Source organism: Saccoglossus kowalevskii, chromosome 4, assembly GCF_978046115.1.
Source record: "Saccoglossus kowalevskii chromosome 4, keSacKowa6.1, whole genome shotgun sequence".
In the NCBI taxonomy this organism is placed as follows: Eukaryota; Metazoa; Hemichordata; class Enteropneusta; family Harrimaniidae; genus Saccoglossus; species Saccoglossus kowalevskii.
The window spans coordinates 16,162,868-16,184,133 of record NC_140644.1 but is presented as its reverse complement, the minus strand read 5'-3'; the positions used below and the strand labels follow the sequence as shown (position 1 = coordinate 16,184,133).

General features: G+C 34.0%; 1 protein-coding gene across 2 annotated transcripts; it reads right to left on the bottom strand.

Moving 5' to 3' along the window:
• Positions 1-460: 460 nt before the first annotated feature.
• LOC100367225 (translation factor Guf1, mitochondrial-like) lies at positions 461-17,545 on the bottom strand. Of its 2 annotated transcripts, none has more exons than XM_085498512.1 (14): positions 17,317-17,545; positions 9,644-9,752; positions 8,376-8,524; positions 8,012-8,170; positions 7,435-7,518; positions 6,654-6,718; positions 5,668-5,871; positions 5,134-5,263; positions 4,694-4,803; positions 3,720-3,924; positions 2,861-2,962; positions 2,433-2,566; positions 1,994-2,252; positions 461-1,784 (listed from the first exon to the last, which is right to left on the bottom strand). In XM_085498512.1, the coding sequence occupies exons 1-14, from the start codon at positions 17,437-17,439 to the stop codon at positions 1,659-1,661; spliced, it is 1,959 nt and encodes a 652-aa protein (XP_085354638.1). In that variant the 5' UTR covers positions 17,440-17,545; the 3' UTR covers positions 461-1,658. The 2 variants fall into 2 exon arrangements, with proteins under 2 accessions (XP_085354638.1, XP_085354639.1); XM_085498513.1 differs by lacking the exon at positions 17,317-17,545 and adding an exon at positions 14,651-15,021.
• Positions 17,546-21,266: the final 3,721 nt, after the last annotated feature.

Genomic DNA, 21,266 nt, shown 5'->3' with positions numbered 1-21,266 from the left:
TTAAAACACTTTATAACAAAATTGATGGCTATGTAATGAACAAAGGTTTTCTAACTGGATATTTTAAAGTATAAAGAGGGGTAGGACTAGCTGATGCTTTCACCAATGCTATTTGTTTTAGTCTTAGAAATGCTAATAATAACAATTAAGACAAACACAAATAATTCAGGCATTACTGTTTTGAGGACAGAAATCAAAGTGGCTGCATTTACAGATGATATATGTTTCATGTCAGACACTAAATCAACAAGAGTGTTGTTTTCGTTGATTGATGTATTTCATGGATGCTCAGGGTTCAAATTAAATCAGAAAAAAACTGAGGGAGCTTCGCTTGGGAAGTGGAGGGACAGAATGATGTGATGTTTGTGGTAAAATGGCTCACCTGGCGAGATCAAGATTGTAGAAATCTAATTCTCATTCAAAAAAGAAGAGAACTATATGAAAAACATGAAAACTATACTTAACCAATAGTAAAGAAGGAAATTATCTTTATTTGGTATAAAAAAGACATTTGGTATGTCATAATTTACATAAATTCTTACCTCAATGTCAATTAAAAAAGCAATTCAGGAAGTTCATATAATAATTTACAAATGTTTATGGGATGGGATACTGTAAAATACTTTATTTTCGCTTGGAATTTATTTTCGCTGTAGGAATGAGTCAGTGAAAATAAAATCCGGTGAATATACCTTTTTTCCTATATTTTACATTCATCTTGTCAAAAATCAGTAAAAATAAATTCCATACAAAATACCTAAAATGTCTTTTCAGTGAAAATTAATTCCAGCTAATATACAGTATTCTACAGTAGATAAAATTGCGAGACATTCAATGATCGGGGGAGGAGGCCTAAATGTACCAAACATATCATGAACAAGATTATATGGATAAAATGCTGTTTAGACCCAGATATTTAACATAAATGGAAGATGCTTCTAGATATACAACTCCAACCGATTGGTGGGAATCTTCTAATCTTCAGCTGTGTTTACAAAACAAGTATGATGCTGGTGCGGTTGAGTGACTTTGTCAATGAATCTTCAGATACTTGGGAGGGGGAAATAAAATCTCACTGAGAGAATACAAATGATATGGAACAACGAGAAAATATGGATGGGCAATAATATGATATGTTTTGAAGACTTCAGGCAAAAAGATATATTGAGAGTGTCAGATCTTTTTAATGGATATGATCTGATCCCCTGGCAAACCATAGGCCAAGATAATCTCTCCTTGTTACAAAAACTTAAGTTGTTTAGGACTGGTCTCAGAATCATAACAGTTCAGTGTAAAAAAGCAGAATAAATATCTCCTTACTCTGTAGAAATCCCAGCAACCTGATTTGTCCATGCATGCAGATTTAATTATTGACATTATTATCAGGAATTTAAATTATTATTATTAGGAATTATATTAATTCAGATATTTCTGGTAGTTTAAGTCAACTAAAACGTGTATGTGATAACAAACGTTAAACATAACGTTATTTCAAATTTGAACAAATTAGTCATTCACAAATAAGACAAATTTTCTTAAACCGAGCAGAATAAAACCAACACTGAAGACGCAGGTTTGTTATCTTAACATGTTAATCTATAGATGAATCCACTTCTTAGTTTATAAATAACAGTCACTAAATTTAACGAGCTTGTTCGTCACCTCTTCAGCACAGCAATGAATGCCTCTTTTGGCACTTCTATGCTTCCAATTTTTCTCATTTTCTTTTTACCCTCGGCTTGTTTCTTCAACAGTTTCATTTTTCTTGTGATATCTCCACCATACTGAAAATATAAATAGCTGAGAGTTATTACAAACACTTGGGGCCTGGGGGCTGTAATATAAAGTGTAACATGTTAAAGCAGTATGCAAATAAGATGATTACCGGGGTAATAAAAATCACAACAATCATGTCTCAGTTCAATTTTATACTACACAACTATGGTTGGAGCAATTTATATGTAACTCAAGTTGTACTTCACATGTAACTTACACATTTGGCGAGTACATTCTTTCTCATTGCTTTGATGTTTTCTCTCGCTACGATCCGACTACCAATTGCAGCTTGTATTGCTATCTGGTACAGTTGTCTTGGTATGGTTTCTTGTAACCGCTCACAAACCGCTTTACCAATGTCATGTGATTTCTCTCTATGTACAATTGTGGCAAGCTCATCAACAACTTTACCATTCAGTAATATATCCATTTTCACTAAATTAGCCGGTTCAAATCCTGCATCTTCATAATCAAAGCTGAAATATTCATAAATGGTAATCTTATCTTTCATAATCAGACCTAGTTAAGGAGTCAAATATCACTTTGCATATTATGGTGTAGTTATGGAGTCAAATCCAACCTAACATAATCAGATCTAGTTAAGGAGTCAAAAATCACCTTGCATATCATGGTGTAGTTAGGGAGTCAAATCTCACCTTGCATATCCTGAGGTTGCAGACTTCAACATATCATAGAAATCTACAACTATCTCATTTAATGGTAATTTGTATTTCAGCAAAACTCTCTTGTCATCAATGTAATTGAACTCCATCTGTTCACCCCGTTTACTCTGAAAAAAAAAATGTAAACAATTCAACAAACAGTTGAATATGCAACAACGTCTGTCGTTACTCCAGCTGTACTGTCTTTGTGCATACTTCGAGGTATTCTCGTAATAACCTCTTAGAATAAAAATTAAGTTGTTATGTTAGCTTAATTAATCAAGCCCATTGTAATGTATGAATTCAACAGCCTTTAATGATCTCCTTGTCAAACTACAGAGCTGAGAATTTGTATATTGTAAACATAGTGACAAATACAGTGTGAATGACCAGAGAAAGCCGCACTTTTCGTAAATACTCACCAGACAAAGACTGATCACTTTTCCAAGGTAATCATCAGGAGTGATAATCGTACCATGCACGATTGGTTCATAGTATTCACTAACTTTCTGCCTGTCTGGAAACTGTGAAGAGACGTCAATGTCACTAAACCGGTTGTATCTATTTCTTGCAAATCCCTATCCTTTTATCATATTTAATATTTACCAGCAGTTGGATAGCTAAATGCGAAAATCACAGGCAAAATGGAACAATATTCTTGCTTATTTTGTTGAAATCCAGTGAATATGCAAATCTAACAAAAATGAAACCAGTGAATTTAATATCTAGTGAATATATCAGCAACATCAAAACCACTAAATGTAAACAGAAAATAATTTCCTTTTATACAGTAACATTACATAATATAATTGCAGACAACAATACAATGGAATACTTTATTTTTGTTGGAATTAATTTTCTCTGAAAAAGCTTTTTGGGCATTTTGTATGGAATTTATTTTCACTATTTTTTGATGAGTTTAATGAGAAATATAGGAAAAAAAAGTATACTCTCGCTGGATTTTATTTTCACAGAATCATCCCTTCAGCGAAAATAGCGAAAATAAATTCCAAGCGAAAATAAAGTATTCTACAGTATATAGTTCAGATATAACAGCATATGATGTTAGATACACGTTTGATAATTAATATTTTTTGGGGCATAAATGAAATAAAGTATAAATGCATGTACTTCACATCAACATAGTGTAATAAGTACCAGTATGCCCACACCTCAGTTTGCTTTTACTTTTATCAGTTTTTGTCATTTTCTTCTGTATTCATTTGTTAAAATTAAAAAAAATTGATAATAAAAAAAAATACACCAGAGGTATGCACTCACCAGTGTGGGATTAGTAATAGTAATAACATCCACTTGTCCATAATCATGCCTGTTTGCTTTGGTGTTCAACAGTTTGGCTTTATATGGTACACTGGGAGACGTGACGATGACCTCAGCATTGTATTCCTGTTCCAATCGCTGGTTGAATACATCCATGTGAAGCAAACCTAGGAATCCCAGTCGCCAGCCTTGACCTAGCGCAGGACTAATGATAAACAGAAATATGTTGAATTATGAGTTGAAGCATCTAAGGTTGTTTGTTTGTTATCAATAAGTTTCATGATACAGGGTTAACACATGGTTACAGCAAAGTATGCATGAAGGCAATACGGCAACCAACTGACAAGTTGATGTTTTCCCATGCTGCCTGAATGCATACTTTGCAGCTTTCTCTTTTTTCTGTTTGTAGTAATACTTCAGTGAAAGATAATATCCTAAAGTGACAATGACAAATGTTTTGCGCTGTTTGAACTTGCGTTCAGTGACGAGATTCTATTTCTGCCAAACACTATGGCACCTTTGTGTCTAATCTAAACACAAAGTGTTCAAATGTGAAATGTTGGGGCACATAAGGAGAAATTGTGATGCTTCAAGGAATGCAGATATATTTTGAAATGAATGCAGATAGGGCTTTTTATGAATGGGTGAATTCTATTGTTTTCAGTGCGAAATGTACACTAATATTTTTTTTATTGCAATATCTTATTTCAGAGACAGTACTTTCTAATTTTACACACTTCATAGGAATTACTGAGAAAGGTGTCAATCACAACTAGCTGATGCACAGATTTAACAAACAAAGCAGCATCTTTTTCTGCTAACAATGACAAGTTATCAATACTGACAGACACACTGATGGACAGACCACAACAAAATTTTTTAGCTGGTAACACATACTAACCTGCTATCAATACTGACAGACACACTGATGGACAGACCACAACAAACCCTTTTAGCTGGTAACACACACTAACCTGCTATCAATACTGACAGACACACTGGAATCATTCAGGGTCAGTTTATCCACTGCACTGCGCAGTGACACATAATCAGATTTATCAATAGGGTACATTCCAGCAAAGACCTGAAAAACAGACAAATTGTAAACATAGCAATGGACGTAAATGACTGATTAGGTTGTGGAGCATCACCATACATGGATCATTTGCATAAAATCAAATCAAATCACTCAAGATATCAAAACAAATTGTTATTAAGCATACCACAGAGTCTTTACATAAAACTGACTTTGTTTCCAATGCGTACTACATACTACATACTACAGTCTCAGCCAATTGATTCCTTGCAATAAGAACATGAATTACTGACAGAGATTTAATTTTATTAAAGATGTTTTAATTCTGATTTCCTCAAGCAATAACTTCCTAATTTTGAGCATCAATGTAAATCTCACCATTGGTTTTGCTGGTTTGAAACCAGACAGTGGAGTGACTGCATGTTTTGCACTATATAATGTGTCGCCTATCTGGGCCTCTTTGATATTATGCATACCTGCAATCACATAACCGACCTGCCCCGCGTATCTGGAACAAAAAATGAAAACAAATATTGTTCGTTTCACATAAAGTGTTGCAAAGTTTTTATAAGCAAGGGTTATCAATTTACTAGTGGAATTGGAAACAAATCACAGAAATGAATATGAACCATTTGGGACAACATTATCTTTCAAAGTTCTGTCACATTAACGCAATGACGGTGATAGATGTTCAAATTGCATCATTGCGGGCAGTATTTGGCACAATAGATGTCAGTTTGTTAAATATATAATAGTTCTGCACATTTATTCTCATTTGTTTTGCTTGACAAGCTACAACCATGGATGCAATTTCCATATTTTACAACTGAGGCACAATTATATTTAAACCTACAAAGTAATGCTAAGTAGTTTATTTCAAAACAAATGCTATTTACAACATTATAAACTGACAGTGTGGAAGTTGGCGTTTGTTCAGGATGCATTATTCCGACTTCTTTCACATCATAGGATTTGTTGGTGTGCGCCGAGGTGATTTTATCACCAACACTCACACTACCATCCACCATTGCAATGTTCAATATCGCTCCCCTGTACCTATCATACCATGAATCAAACAGGAGAGCTTTAAGGGGATTGTCTCTGGAACCAACAGGTCTGAAACGAAAAAAAAGAGTTAATTTAATTTAATAATTCAACTTTCATTTTATTTCATGAACTAGTGCGATATTGTCAATATTTATCATAATCAAAACAAGATCAAATAATACTTCTAATTATACATAGATTAAAAGCCACAAACAATGTCCAAATAAGCCAAAATGTTACCCACAAAAATATTGATAAAACCTAAAATTTAATATCAGGTTCTTTCTAGTGAGATCATAATTTAGCACAAAATATAAAATGTAGATATTTTGGCTGTAAAATAAATGGCAATGATTGAGCTTATTTTTTTCTTTTGCTTTAGGGTTACACATTTCATACAACCTAACAACAAATTATTTATGTGACTCTTTCTGTGTAATCAATGTTAGTTGGAAAACAGCAAATTTCAGTAAACACAGCATTATTTTTATTGAGGGACGTCCGGGAATCAAAACAATATTCAGTTCATTTCTATTTGATTAAGATTACATTACTGTAATTAAGTTTTACTGAAATGACTTTTTGGGTGTTTTATATGGATTTTTTTTCACTAATTTTTGATGAGTTGAATGTAAAATGTAAGAAAAGATGTATATTTGCTGGATTTTATTTTTTACTGAATCATCCCTTAAGCAAAAATACCAGTACGGTAAGTTCCAAGTGGAAATATTTTTATAGTACATAGGTGGTCAATTAATAGATAGGTTCCATGCTTTACAACAAAATGTTAATGTGTATGTATGAAGCATTACGAATGCATGACATTATTGTATGAATTGATATAAACATACGCTGGCAGGGAGTCCACAACTTTTTTCAATACTTCATCGGCACCTGTACCAAGTTTGGCGGATACCTAGAATGCAACAATATCAATATTTATTTTACATATTTATAATATTTGACGTATTTGGTGTATTTTTCTGTTAATTTCTCATCTGAGGATTAAATACTGTTGTGTGTGAATCATTATCTGTACAAGTGCAATTTAAAAAAAAATTAAAATAATTAAACAATTTTCTTTGAAGAAGATTTTTTATTTAGGTTGTAAAATGATCATGGCTGAAGTACAATACATTTATTTTAATTTTACATATAAACCTTGCTCATATTTTGTTAAATAAGATCTGTGTAAATCCTCTAGATTAAAACCATGTTTGTATTGCTGTTTTGTTTTTTTCGTCATGCAAATACATATTCATGATGAAAATATGAATATGCACATGTACATGTTTGTGATGAGAAGTGCCAGTAGTTATTATGAACACAGACACTTCATATTCTTTATATTGTTGAGCAAAAAAAAAACTAAAAAAAAAAAAAATTTGGTAAACAATTTAAATTGAATCAACATACTGACAGACATCAAAATGAATTTTTCATACTTTATTATACGTTGTATTTCATCAAAGCCAATAAATTCAAAGGAAGAAATCTGTGTTAGTAGTTTCAAAGAAGTCAAGAATATATAACATCAACAAATATAACCAACACCTTGAAGGTAAATAATGAGTAGACATCTCCAAAAATTGTTTATACTCTGTTACCATGGAAACCAAAACTCAGACATACCTTGATGATCTCGCCTTCTTTGGTATCAAACAAGTTTTCCATTTGTACAGCAACCCTTGCAGGGTCTGCTACTTTGAGATCAATCTATGGAGATATTTATTAATTCTATCAAAGTCTAATCACATTACGAGATGCAATTTCCAAATACGAAATATGTAGTTTTATTTTGTTTACAATTTCCTCTCATTTGCATTCAGGTTTCAACATCATAGCAATCAAAACTTTCGTTACAGACTGTTCTCAAGTTCTCTAATAATCATTAGATGCAAACGTCGATGAGAGCAAGTTTAAATTGTGCTCCATTCCAGCCATTGTTTCAAATATCATAATTTAATTAGACCAGAACAGTGAGAAGAGAGAATAATCCATTATCTGATGAGACAAATCTGACGCGGCTCTCTCGCTCTCAACAAGATCTGTGCGAACATTTGCATCTAAGGCCTATTGGTTAACAAATCCTGTTAATGAAAGAAACATCATATACAGTAGGTTAAATAATAGTCAATGAATGGCTATTAAATTATCAACCATATTAATTAGACAGGTTCTGAAGGAGGATAACAACATACATACTCACTTTATTCATTACAGGAATAATAGTCAAACCAGCTTCAAATGCTAAATAGAAATTTGCTACAGTCTGCGCCTGTACACCTTGATTGGCATCTACCAACAGTATAACGCCCTGGCATGCTGATAAAGACCTTGATACTTCATAACTGAAATCAACATGACCCTGAAGAGGAAAACAAAATACATTTCTGGTGTTGGATATACGGAATGAACAAGATTTCAAATTCATCACAATCAAATTAAATAAACCTGTGCAGTAATTAATTAACCTTCATTTCATTTCATTTGGAGCAATTATTACACTCGTTAATAATTAATCTGACATTACAGATTCACATTTGAGATGCTGTCTATATATCTACACTTACTGGTGTATCTATCAGATTCAATAAATACGTCTTGTCATTATAGTTGTACAATATAGATGCAGTCTGCGCTTTCACTGTGATACCACGCTCCCGTTCAACTTGTAACTTGTCAAGTACTTGTTTGTTGTCTGTTTTACTTGATATGGTTCCTATAATTAATAAGTCAAACACACAGTATTACAAACTAACCAACTCTAACTAATAGTATCGCAGTGTATAATTGGAAAGGTTTGATTGGGTAAACAGATACGAGTGAGGTAATTGCTGTATTCAAAAACAAAAACATGTAATACGCACTATGTAGATAAAGCACTAAAAACAGCCAGGAATTAACATTAATAAATAGTTCTTATTTGCATAGTATTTACAGGAATCACAGTGTCTCTATCAAGGATAGAAGGATTGTATAACAATGTATATTGTGTTTTGCAATCATCTCACTATTCATGTGACTTAAAATTGGGGTTTTTAACACATATTACAACATAGCCCTGTGTACATGTCTGTTCTCAGACCCACTAAAAGGACAGACTAGTAACGTGGCTTTTTTTTTGGAGGGATATTTGAGTTTGTAATCCAATAAACATCTACCAATCGAAATAATACTTCTACAATATAATAACACGTTGTCTATTGTTATTTCACCTTATAACACAACAATGTCTTTCGTTTGAGAAAAGCTGTCTTTTTGATAGAATTTGTTGATCAGGATGATGACTATTACCGGGGTATGAATAGGGTGCTATTCTGGTAGACTTGAAAGAGTTGGGCAATAAATGTTCCTCCAATTTAAAAGGAAATGTTGATGATTTGCGTCTGAGATCGGTGTTTGTTAGCAAACTACATTGCTTTACATGTTCTAAAATTATAAAGAATTCAATTTGGCTCAATGAAGTTCCTATTGATTTTTAGATTCACGCCCAGAAGAATAGATTGTGGTCTATTGTAACCGGTGGCAGAGTGGCCGAAACAACAAACATGTACACAAGACTAATTATAATGGTATACAGTGTAAAACGTCTTTTTTGCTAGCATGTTATTTTAGCTAATTTAGCTAATCAGTAATTTCGCTAAATTAAGATGTCGCTAATTTAAAACAAAGTATATTCTCACAATGAGATTGTTGGCAATGAAGATTCTGTTAATTCTTGCCGCATTGAGTAAAATTTGCTAAAATGGCATGTACCTATTTCTATTGGTCATACAGTATTCCATCATACTACAGTAGAAATTTAATACACTTATTATGATACTAGCTATGCACTCACCTGTTATTTCCAGTAGTCTGTCCGCTAGTGTACTCTTACCATGGTCAATATGAGCAATTATACTGAAATTTCGAATATTTTCCACTGGAAATCTTGACATATCTATCTCCTAAGCAAAAACAAATGGATTTGAATTTTAATAAATGTAATGCACGCACACTAACTTAGTATCATAATACGAACAAGCGACCAACCCTCCGCCACAACCACAGCTATGCACAGTGACCATTAGCCCAGCGTACATGGACTGTGTCGATGGACAGATGATCCCCTCCACCACATCATGCACATGAGCTATACGTAGGGCTACATGTACACATACTATCATTTTTTGACTGCATTCTTTAAGACAGACCGGAAACAAGACAAAAACAAAAGATTTTTCAAGTTAGGGTGGGGGTAATAACGTTGCTAAGTATTATCGTCAGGGAAAGCTATTGTTTGAGCTAGTCTGTGATTGGTTGCTGGCAATGTTTGGAGGATTTTGACCAGTTTGTGACGTAGGCTTGACTTAGAGAATGCTACCGTATCAGAGACACTGATTAGATATATCAAAATACAACATGTCTGCTAATTAGCAGTACACTATGATAGCCCTGCATACAGTGCTGTGTGTACCTCCATAGACAAAGTCCGGTCACCCACCAGAGTTGGTGCGTACATTAAAAATAGATAGTTTCCCAGTCAAAATCAGTTGAAATGATGATATAGTTATCCATAACAACCATTACACAATTATCTGAAACTGAAATATCTTTAAAAAAACGACTAGCAAAGATGAAAAAATTGTAAACGCGTAGGTACCGAGGAATCATCCACCAAATACCACCATTTTTAATTTATTCAATCGTTTGTGTTTAGAGCAAACAAGGAGGTAATAAGAATTACCTCCATGGGGCAAAGTAGCTGATTTCGAACTGGGAGTGCTGGATATACGTGTTAATCAATCATCGTTTTTGGTACCTGGGCATGCTATTTCATTTCCGGACATTGTCTATGGAGGTACGCAGGGCTGTGGTCGGGACATCGATGAACCGAAAGCGTCCCCTACACAAAGCACTGTAGTTTTATATTAGTTAGTATTTTAGTCATTTTGTATTATTTAGTGATTGTATTTGTTATTTAGTATATTGTGTGGGTTTTTTGAATATATATATATATTTTTCTCCTTGTACTTTGTGACCATTTTCTTTCCCGGATTGTGTAAGAGTCAATAAGTAAATAAATAAATAAGAGCAGAGCTCCAGAAGGAGTACCTATACTTTATGCAAATTTTTTTAAAATTATGCTAATTTATTCATGACATAGCAGTTTCTGTGCTCATGAATATTCATTAATTTGTGGGTCAATACATTTTAAAAGGAGCGATATATTATTTTTGGGGAAAGAGTTAGAAAGGGGGATTAGCAATCCTTAGGGGGTCAATACAAAAGAAGGGACCCATTTGGAGAGCAGCCATGCTCCTCGTGTCTGTTGTTGCACGTGAAATACAGCTGTCAACTGTGTTCGTTCTTCGACTGTGTTCGTTCTTCGACGACTTCGACTGGCTTCCATGTGGGGTAGTATTCTTGTGTTCTGTTTTCCTGACTTGAGTTTTTGAATCCGCTGTTTATGTTTTTAACGTCTTTCATGTCTTTTGTAGGAGTGTCCAATCTGTGATTCGAACTTGCGATCTTTGAGTTCCCAGCGCACTGTCTTGTCCTCTGTACCACGAGTGTCTTCACACAGGAGTTAGGATTTAAGTCCTATTCATAGGAGCACTGTCTTCACTAGCATTCAAAAATCTAACTAAACATACTGGATTCGAACCAGCGATCGCTCACATTGCTGACATAGTACAAATCAACTGAGCTATGTGGGTAGTTATGCAAATTAAATAATTTGTTGTCATATTTAGCTTTATTGCCAAATGGTGTTTGCGAGAAAAAGATGGGCAGGCAAGGGAATTGAACCCAGGTCCTCCTGATCACTATGCAGAGAACTGACCCACAAGACCACATTGGATTGACTGGATGTGTTTGCATTTGATAAGACTATATAGTGTGTATATATATAGAAATACAACATATTTCTATTATTGAGTTACAATTGTCCAAAAAATTGCCAATTTTGTGTTTTTACTTGTGTAAACTATATGCATGCCATAACCCGTTAGTGTACATCTTGCCAATTGGGTGTTTGCCATTTGCGTTGCCCATACCTGACCCGACCCTAACCCTAATGTCAAGACACATTCCTGTTAATAATTCCGTTGCCCATACCTGACCCGACCCTAACCCTAATGCCAAGACACGTTCCTGTTTATAATTGCTCAATAATGATACTCTGTTGTGCACTGTCTGCGGGTAAGTTGCATTGATGTCAACTGATTAAACAAGTCGCATTTAAGTAATTTCCACTATTAACAAGTGGTTAAATTGTGACAATAAATGTGTGGACAAATATTTGAGATTAATTTTGGTGTAGACAACTCTCGTTTAATTATTTTACACCATTACAAGTTGTTAAATTGAGAGAATAAATGTCTCAACAAATATTAAATACTTAGTTTGATGTAAACAACTCACGTTTGATTAATTCCCACAATTACAGGTTGTTAAATTGAAAGAATAAATGTGCGAACAAATATTTTAGACTTATTTTTGTGTAGACATCTCTCGTTTGATTAATTCCCACAATTACATGTTGTTAAATTGAGAAAATAAATGTGCGGACAAATATTTTAGACTTATTTTGGTGTAGACAGCTCTCGTTTAATTATTTTACACCATTACAAGTTGTTAAATTGAGAGAATAAGTGTGCGGACAAATATTTTAGACTTATTTTGGTGTAGACAGCTCTCGTTTGATTAATTCCCACAATTACAAGTTGTTAAATTGAGAGAATAAATGTGCGGACAAATATTTTAGACTTATTTTGGTGTAGACAGCTCTCGTTTAATTATTTTACACCATTACAAGTTGTTAAATTGTGACAATAAATGTGTGGACAAATATTTGAGATTAATTTTGGTGTAGACAACTCTCGTTTAATTATTTTACACCATTACAAGTTGTTAAATTGAGAGAATAAATGTCTCAACAAATATTAAATACTTAGTTTGATGTAAACAACTCACGTTTGATTAATTCCCACAATTACAGGTTGTTAAATTGAAAGAATAAATGTGCGAACAAATATTTTAGACTTATTTTTGTGTAGACATCTCTCGTTTGATTAATTCCCACAATTACATGTTGTTAAATTGAGAAAATAAATGTGCGGACAAATATTTTAGACTTATTTTGGTGTAGACAGCTCTCGTTTAATTATTTTACACCATTACAAGTTGTTAAATTGAGAGAATAAGTGTGCGGACAAATATTTTAGACTTATTTTGGTGTAGACAGCTCTCGTTTGATTAATTCCCACAATTACAAGTTGTTAAATTGAGAGAATAAATGTGCGGACAAATATTTTAGACTTATTTTGGTGTAGACAGCTCTCGTTTAATTATTTTACACCATTACAAGTTGTTAAATTGAGAGAATAAATGTGCGGACAAATATTTTAGACTTATTTTGGTGTAGACAACTCTCGTTTAATTATTTTACACCATTACAAGTTGTTAAATTGAGAGAATAAATGTATGGACAAATATTTTAGACTTATTTTGGTGTAGACAGCTCTCGTTTAATTATTTTACACCATTACAAGTTGTTAAATTGAGAGAATAAATGTGCGGACAAATATTTTAGACTTATTTTGGTGTAGACAGCTCTCGTTTAATTATTTTACACCATTACAAGTTGTTAAATTGAGAGAATAAATGTGCGGACAAATATTTTAGACTTATTTTGGTGTAGACAACTCTCGTTTAATTATTTTACACCATTACAAGTTGTTAAATTGAGAGAATAAATGTATGGACAAGTATTTGAAACTTATTTTGGTGTAGACAACTCTCATTTGATTAATTCCAACAATTACAAGTTGTTAAATTGAGAGAATAAGTGTGCGGACAAATATTTTAGACTTATTTTGGTGTAGACAGCTCTCGTTTGATTAATTCCCACAATTACAAGTTGTTAAATTGAGAGAATAAATGTGCGGACAAATATTTTAGACTTATTTTGGTGTAGACAGCTCTCGTTTAATTATTTTACACCATTACAAGTTGTTAAATTGAGAGAATAAATGTGCGGACAAATATTTTAGACTTATTTTGGTGTAGACAACTCTCGTTTAATTATTTTACACCATTACAAGTTGTTAAATTGAGAGAATAAATGTATGGACAAATATTTTAGACTTATTTTGGTGTAGACAGCTCTCGTTTAATTATTTTACACCATTACAAGTTGTTAAATTGAGAGAATAAATGTGCGGACAAATATTTTAGACTTATTTTGGTGTAGACAGCTCTCGTTTAATTATTTTACACCATTACAAGTTGTTAAATTGAGAGAATAAATGTGCGGACAAATATTTTAGACTTATTTTGGTGTAGACAACTCTCGTTTAATTATTTTACACCATTACAAGTTGTTAAATTGAGAGAATAAATGTATGGACAAGTATTTGAAACTTATTTTGGTGTAGACAACTCTCATTTGATTAATTCCAACAATTACAAGTTCTTAAATTGACAGAATGAATGTATGGACAAATATTGACCATTATATTTGTGAGTAAATACCTGTTGTTTAATTAATTTCCACCTTTACAAGGTTGAGAGAATAAATGTGTCGACAAATATTTGATACTTATTTAGGTGTAAGAACTCGTGTTTGACCAACTTCCACCATTGCAAGTTGTTAAAATAATGAAATAAATATACTGGTATCATTGGATATTTGATTTAATTGTGAAACTTTCTAACAAAATGTTAACTGCTGGCTTCGAACCCTCAATCAACAATTCCGCAGACACGGTATAAATTCAACAACACCACAGAAGATATTCGTCTGTTGCCTGAATTGTTTTCGTAATATAGGGAACGCCATCGACACTTTAACAAAACTTACCTTGACTTGGGTCTTGTTTAACTCTTGTCACAATCTGGAAACTGTTGAACAAATTGCGCGTCGTCCAGTTTAAGACGTTAGTTATTTCAGTTTTGTATGGTGGAGTTTTGTGAGGTTTATTATTTGTTTGCGACGTTCTTTGTTTACTTGTTTATGGTTTGAGAGATTTCAGTTATTTGATTTACGTTTTTATGGTAGCTCTGAGCGGGACTCGAACCCACTGTCTTTTCAAGCTAATTTTGTTTTATTTTGATGGCATGCTTGTGTACCACGCCACGACGTTGGTCGTTAAGTGGTGTTCATTTTTCTAACTACTCCAGTGTTCCGATGAGTTGAACGGAAAAGCCAAAACGATTGCTGGTTTCTGATTGCTTCGGTTCTGGTGAGTGTGTATCTAGTGTGATTCGAACCCATGTCGTTTGTATTGGGCGTTTTTTTATTTCCCATGTTAGCTACGCCGTAATATGCAACCACTTCCCCGTTTTATTGTGATTTTGAGTGTTTAATGATGTCTTCCTCACGCGTCACGCCATGACCCAGTTTCAACCACACGGCCATTTTGCAACACAGTTCGTGACCCTCGGCGTCACCCGACTGACTATATGAGCGTTCTCTTCAACTGTTAAGCTAGGATTTATTACCGTTATTATCATTATATTGTCACGTGATTTGTTTTACCTTATGTGTAATGTCTTAAGTATCTTTATTGTAATTTGTATATACCAATTCGTATATACCGAGGAAACGACCCCGATTGAAGGTCATGTATTTTATGACGTCACCAATTCGTGTGTAGGTACTGCTTCTAGATCTGTGCCTAAATAAGTACGCAGGGCTATACCCTATGATTATTTACCTTTTCTTTGCTAACTTTAGCGGCGAGATGCGACGATTGTGACAATCTTCGTGACTGTAAACTAATCACACGACGAACCGAGGAAACAGACCGACACCAAGGACATACGATGTTTCTTATCAATCTGCTAATCGAATACTATCCACTTATTTTGGTGTGGACAACTCTCGTTTAATTATTTTACACCATTACAAGTTGTTAAATTGAGAGAATAAATGTATGGACAAATATTTTAGACTTCTTTTGGTGTAGACAGCTCTCGTTTAATTATTTTACACCATTACAAGTTGTTAAATTGAGAGAATAAATGTGCGGACAAATATTTTAGACTTATTTTGGTGTAGACAGCTCTCGTTTAATTATTTTACACCATTACAAGTTGTTAAATTGAGAGAATAAATGTGCGGACAAATATTTTAGACTTATTTTGGTGTAGACAACTCTCGTTTAATTATTTTACACCATTACAAGTTGTTAAATTGAGAGAATAAATGTATGGACAAGTATTTGAAACTTATTTTGGTGTAGACAACTCTCATTTGATTAATTCCAACAATTACAAGTTCTTAAATTGACAGAATGAATGTATGGACAAATATTGACCATTATATTTGTGAGTAAATACCTGTTGTTTAATTAATTTCCACCTCTACAAGGTTGAGAGAATAAATGTGTCGACAAATATTTGATACTTATTTAGGTGTAAGAACTCGTGTTTGACCAACTTCCACCATTGCAAGTTGTTAAAATAATGAAATAAATATACTGGTATCATTGGATATTTGATTTAATTGTGAAACTTTCTAACAAAATGTTAACTGCTGGCTTCGAACCCTCAATCAACAATTCCGCAGACACGGTATAAATTCAACAACACCACAGAAGATATTCGTCTGTTGCCTGAATTGTTTTCGTAATATAGGGAACGCCATCGACACTTTAACAAAAACTTACCTTGACTTGGGTCTTGTTTAACTCTTGTCACAATCTGGAAACTGTTGAACAAATTGCGCGTCGTCCAGTTTAAGACGTTAGTTATTTCAGTTTTGTATGGTGGAGTTTTGTGAGGTTTATTATTTTTTTGCGACGTTCTTTGTTTACTTGTTTATGGTTTGAGAGATTTCAGTTATTTGATTTACGTTTTTACGGTAGCTCTGAGCGGGACTCGAACCCACTGTCTTTTCAAGCTAATTTTGTTTTATTTTGATGGCATGCTTGTGTACCACGCCACGACGTTGGTCGTTAAGTGGTGTTCATTTTTCTAACTACTCCAGTGTTCCGATGAGTTGAACGGAAAAGCCAAAACGATTGCTGGTTTCTGATTGCTTCGGTTCTGGTGAGTGTGTATCTAGTGTGATTCGAACCCATGTCGTTTGTATTGGGCGTTTTTTTATTTCCCATGTTAGCTACGCCGTAATATGCAACCACTTCCCCGTTTTATTGTGATTTTGAGTGTTTAATGATGTCTTCCTCACGCGTCACGCCATGATCCAGTTTCAACCACACGGCCATTTTGCAACACAGTTCGTGACCCTCGGCGTCACCCGACTGACTATATGAGCGTTCTCTTCAACTGTTAAGCTAGGATTTATTACCGTTATTATCATTATATTGTCACGTGATTTGTTTTACCTTATGTGTAATGTCTTAAGTATCTTTATTGTAATTTGTATATACCAATTCGTATATACCGAGGAAACGACCCCGATTGAAGGTCATGTATTTTATGACGTCACCAATTCGTGTGTAGGTACTGCTTCTAGATCTGTGCCTAAATAAGTACGCAGGGCTATACCCTATGATTATTTACCTTTTCTTTGCTAACTTTAGCGGCGAGATGCGACGATTGTGACAATCTTCGTGACTGTAAACTAATCACACGACGAACCGAGGAAACAGACCGACACCAAGGACATGCGATGTTTCTTATCATTCTGCTAATCGAATACTATCCCATAATAAGAAAAATAAGGCCCAAAGCGCAAAATCCTCGTGTTTTTAGAGAGCTCCACACATTGCAGACGGTGGCTGACATTTTGAATGATGCATCATGGATGTTAACCTTTGACCTAGCAATTACTGTATCACTAAAAATAGGCGTTGCCGTGATACGTACGTAATCAACGATTAAGACACCAGATCTAACTCAAATTTTGTGTTGGGTCAATATAAAAATTTTAGTCATGTGTATGTGAAAAGAGTTCCCAATGTTTTCAAATGCTCAACTCTTTATCAGTTCCAAGGCTTCCGAAGATATCAAGTTACGAACATTGAGTTATGAAAACATCGAGTTACAAAAATGTCCACGCCCATATTTCCTAAACCACGCCCACTTTTGCAAAACCACGCCCAAATTGTAACTCGATGTTCAATTAACAGTTAACAGAACTTCGAGTTACGAAAAACATATATTTTTATTTTTGTTAAACATTCGCATTTAGTAACTCGAACTTTGATTAAAAGTTATTCAAACTTCGAGTTAGTAAATTTAATTAACAGTTTACCGAAGTTCGACTTACGGACAGCGTAGAATTTGTTGTTGTTTAATGTCCACGTTCAGGAACTCGAATTTTAATTAACAGCTAACATAACTTCGAGTTACGGCATGGTAATTTTTTATTATTGTCAAACATTCACATACCGCATTTCATTTTTGACCACGTAATAAGCTTGCTTGTTGTGGTCGCTCTGGTTGAACACAAACCAGCGTTAAGTATTGTAGAACTGCGCGAGGTCGATTGATTGATTGATTGGACATACACGTTAAACAAACGTGTCGTTTGGAATAAGACTGTGAGGGCGGTGTCATCACTTCCACGAACGTGCACTCAATCAATGAATGTGCTAACAGTGTGAGTACGTCCAGACTATTGGTGATGGTTTTAATTTAAATTTTGGTTACTTCCGGTAACTTGCGAACAGTATTTCATTGTTTCAACTATTTCTTGTTCGACCGGAACAATTTGTTAATCCCCGTTTTAAGCGCAGTATATTTTCTTATTTCCGGTTTCCGTCCGTGACATCTCTAACATTTTCTCAGAAATTCTGCAGCAGATATCGATGAAACTTTGCAGGTTGATGAACAAGTCTCTGTTGAATATGCACATCTGAAAATCCTAAGTGGGTTTTCCACGATTTTGATCATAAATTACCTCTCCCAACAACAACTGAGCATGCTCAGAATAAATAATTAGGTTAGATGGTAATGCTAGGGTTTTCAGTGACGTCATGATCTTGATCTGAATCAGTGACAGAAATGGACCACAGTCTGGTTTTGTATGGTTTTATATGAAAACAAAACAAACAAAATCAAAAAGTGATCAGAAATGTTATATATTATATTTTCAAACTGTAAAAATTGCATTCCATTATTAAAAGAGTTATCACTGAAATACCTGGTAACAAAGTTGAAGATCAGTGAAAACACTTTGCAGTTACTGTATCTTACTGCGATACAATTTCGTAAGAATGCCTGCAAAAGTACCTTGCTGTGCTATAATTCCGTATGATTTCCTGCAAAACTATGTCACTTTGTTACAATTCCGTTTGTACACATGTGAATGTATCTTATTGTGATGCAATTTCTTATAAATGCATGTGAAAGTATCTTATTGTACATGTGATACAATTCCGTATGAATGGCTGCAAAAGAATCTTACTGTGATACAATTTCGTATGAATTCCTGCAATAGTATCTTACTGTAATACAATTTCGTATGGATGCCTACAAATGTATCTTACTGTAATAAAATTCCATAAGAATGCCTGCAAAAGTATCTTACTGTGATAAAATTCCATAAGGATGCCTGCAAATGTATTTTACTGTAATAAAATTCCATAAGGATGCCTTCAAAAGAATCTTACTGTGATACAATTTCGTATGAATTTCTGCAATAGTATCTTATTGTAATACAATTTCGTATGGATGCCTGCAAATGTATCTTACTGTAATAAAATTCAATAAGGATGCCTGTAAATGTATCTGACTGTGATACAATTCCGTTTGAATGGCTGCAAATGTATCTTCTTGTAACACAATTTCGTATCAATGCCTGCAAAAATATGTCGCTGTGTCACAATTCCGTTTATATACCTGTGAATGTATCTTACTGTGATACAATTTTTTATAAATACCTGTGAAAATATTTTTCTGTGATACAGTTCCGAAATGCATACTTTATGTGTCTAACATCATATTTCTAAGTTGTAAATAACAACAATAAAAACGTTCCCTGGCAAAAACTTTATTTTTAACTGAAAGGACATTCTTACCATGCAAATGAATGCCATCTGCTAGTGCAAATGATTTGTTCAGCGCTGACCGTGGTACTGGGAAAAGTTTACGAGATTTAACAAGATGTACAATCGCATGCATACATGCGGTAGACGGAAATACCGTGTCGTGCTTGACAAATAAGCGTCTGCCCATGAGCCTTTGTGTGTTTAAGCGCGCGTTGTTATCGTCGCTTGGGGCTCAATTCCCGCGCATGCGTAGGCGACAAAGACTCCGCTTCAAAGTTCAATATTTACATGTAACGGTTCGTGATGACTATAAACTTGACGAGAGTCTTTGTGCGCTACCTTTCCACGATAAATTCCACACTGTTGTGATAATTCTCGTAAATAACCCACCACTGAGTCGCCAACAATGTGACAGCATTTGCTGCGCCTGACGACAAAATAGTCACGGTAATGAATTTGTCCAATTGATAATTACAAAGAGGATACGACAAGGGGCGGCAACTGAGCCGTGTTTTTGTATTCTTAAAAGTCATTCAAATGCAGGATATGTACTTAATGTCAGGCAGTGGTCATAGTAACACTTTGCTTATTTACAGAGGTAAGGTACTATAGGACAAGTGTTTTACATCGTGGTTGGACCGTATATATATATGGTTGACTGACTGACTTACTGACTGACTGACTGCATGAATGAATGAATGAATGAATGAATGAATGAATGAATGAATGAATGAATGAATGAATGAATGAGTGAGTGAATGAATGAATTTCTTAGTTTAGGTTTTGAGAAATTTGTGAGTTTTGAACTGAATGGCAAATAACAATATTTTTCGATTACTAATTCTTTTACGAATTTAGCTTTTAGTCTTCGGCAAGTATGACTAAGTAAGCCTTGCCGGAAGTAAATGATATGGATATTGTCAATTGTCTATGGATATTTTTCCGCTGGAAAATAAAGGGCGCCAAAACTTGATCCCACCGGTGATGGGTTTCACTAGCAAACTTTTATGATAATCCGAACATTGGCAGTGAATTGATGGGTGGCTGTATTTGAAAACTACTTTTTTAATTACGAAGCCCAAAGTAACTATTTTTCAATTGTAACACCCTCCGTGTATTTGTTCTTTTTATTTATTTATTTATTTATTTATTTATTTATTTATTTATTTATTTATTTATTTATTTATTTATTTATTTATTTATTTATTTATTTATTTATTTATTTATTTATTTATTTATTTATTTATTTATTTATTTGATGGAACATTTCGCTTTCATCAAAATGTGGAAAATTTGTGGTGGTTTTACGTTTGAATGAGTTTTTTGTTAGCCAATCCGTCCATTGACGAAAGAGTTGTATATACCACAATTAACTGGACAGGTATTAAGTAGGTACATCGTAGACCTGTTTTGGGGTCTGTGGGTATATCACCGCGTACGTCTCAGCTTACCAACTTGAATTTTTGTTTAATTCGCTGTAAATTAGATCGTTGTTGGCTTTTATAGAGATGTGGCCGA

Coding starts and splice junctions, on each gene's coding strand:
- LOC100367225 (XM_085498512.1), bottom strand. CDS start 17,439: ATGATAAGAAACATCGCATGTCCTTGGTGTCGGTCTGTTTCCTCGGTT. Junction 3,925..4,693: donor TCTGTCAGTATTGATAGCAG/GTTAGTGTGTGT, acceptor GTTTATCATTAG/TCCTGCGCTAGGTCAAGGCT. Junction 1,785..1,993: donor AGAATGTACTCGCCAAATGT/GTAAGTTACATG, acceptor TTATATTTTCAG/TATGGTGGAGATATCACAAG.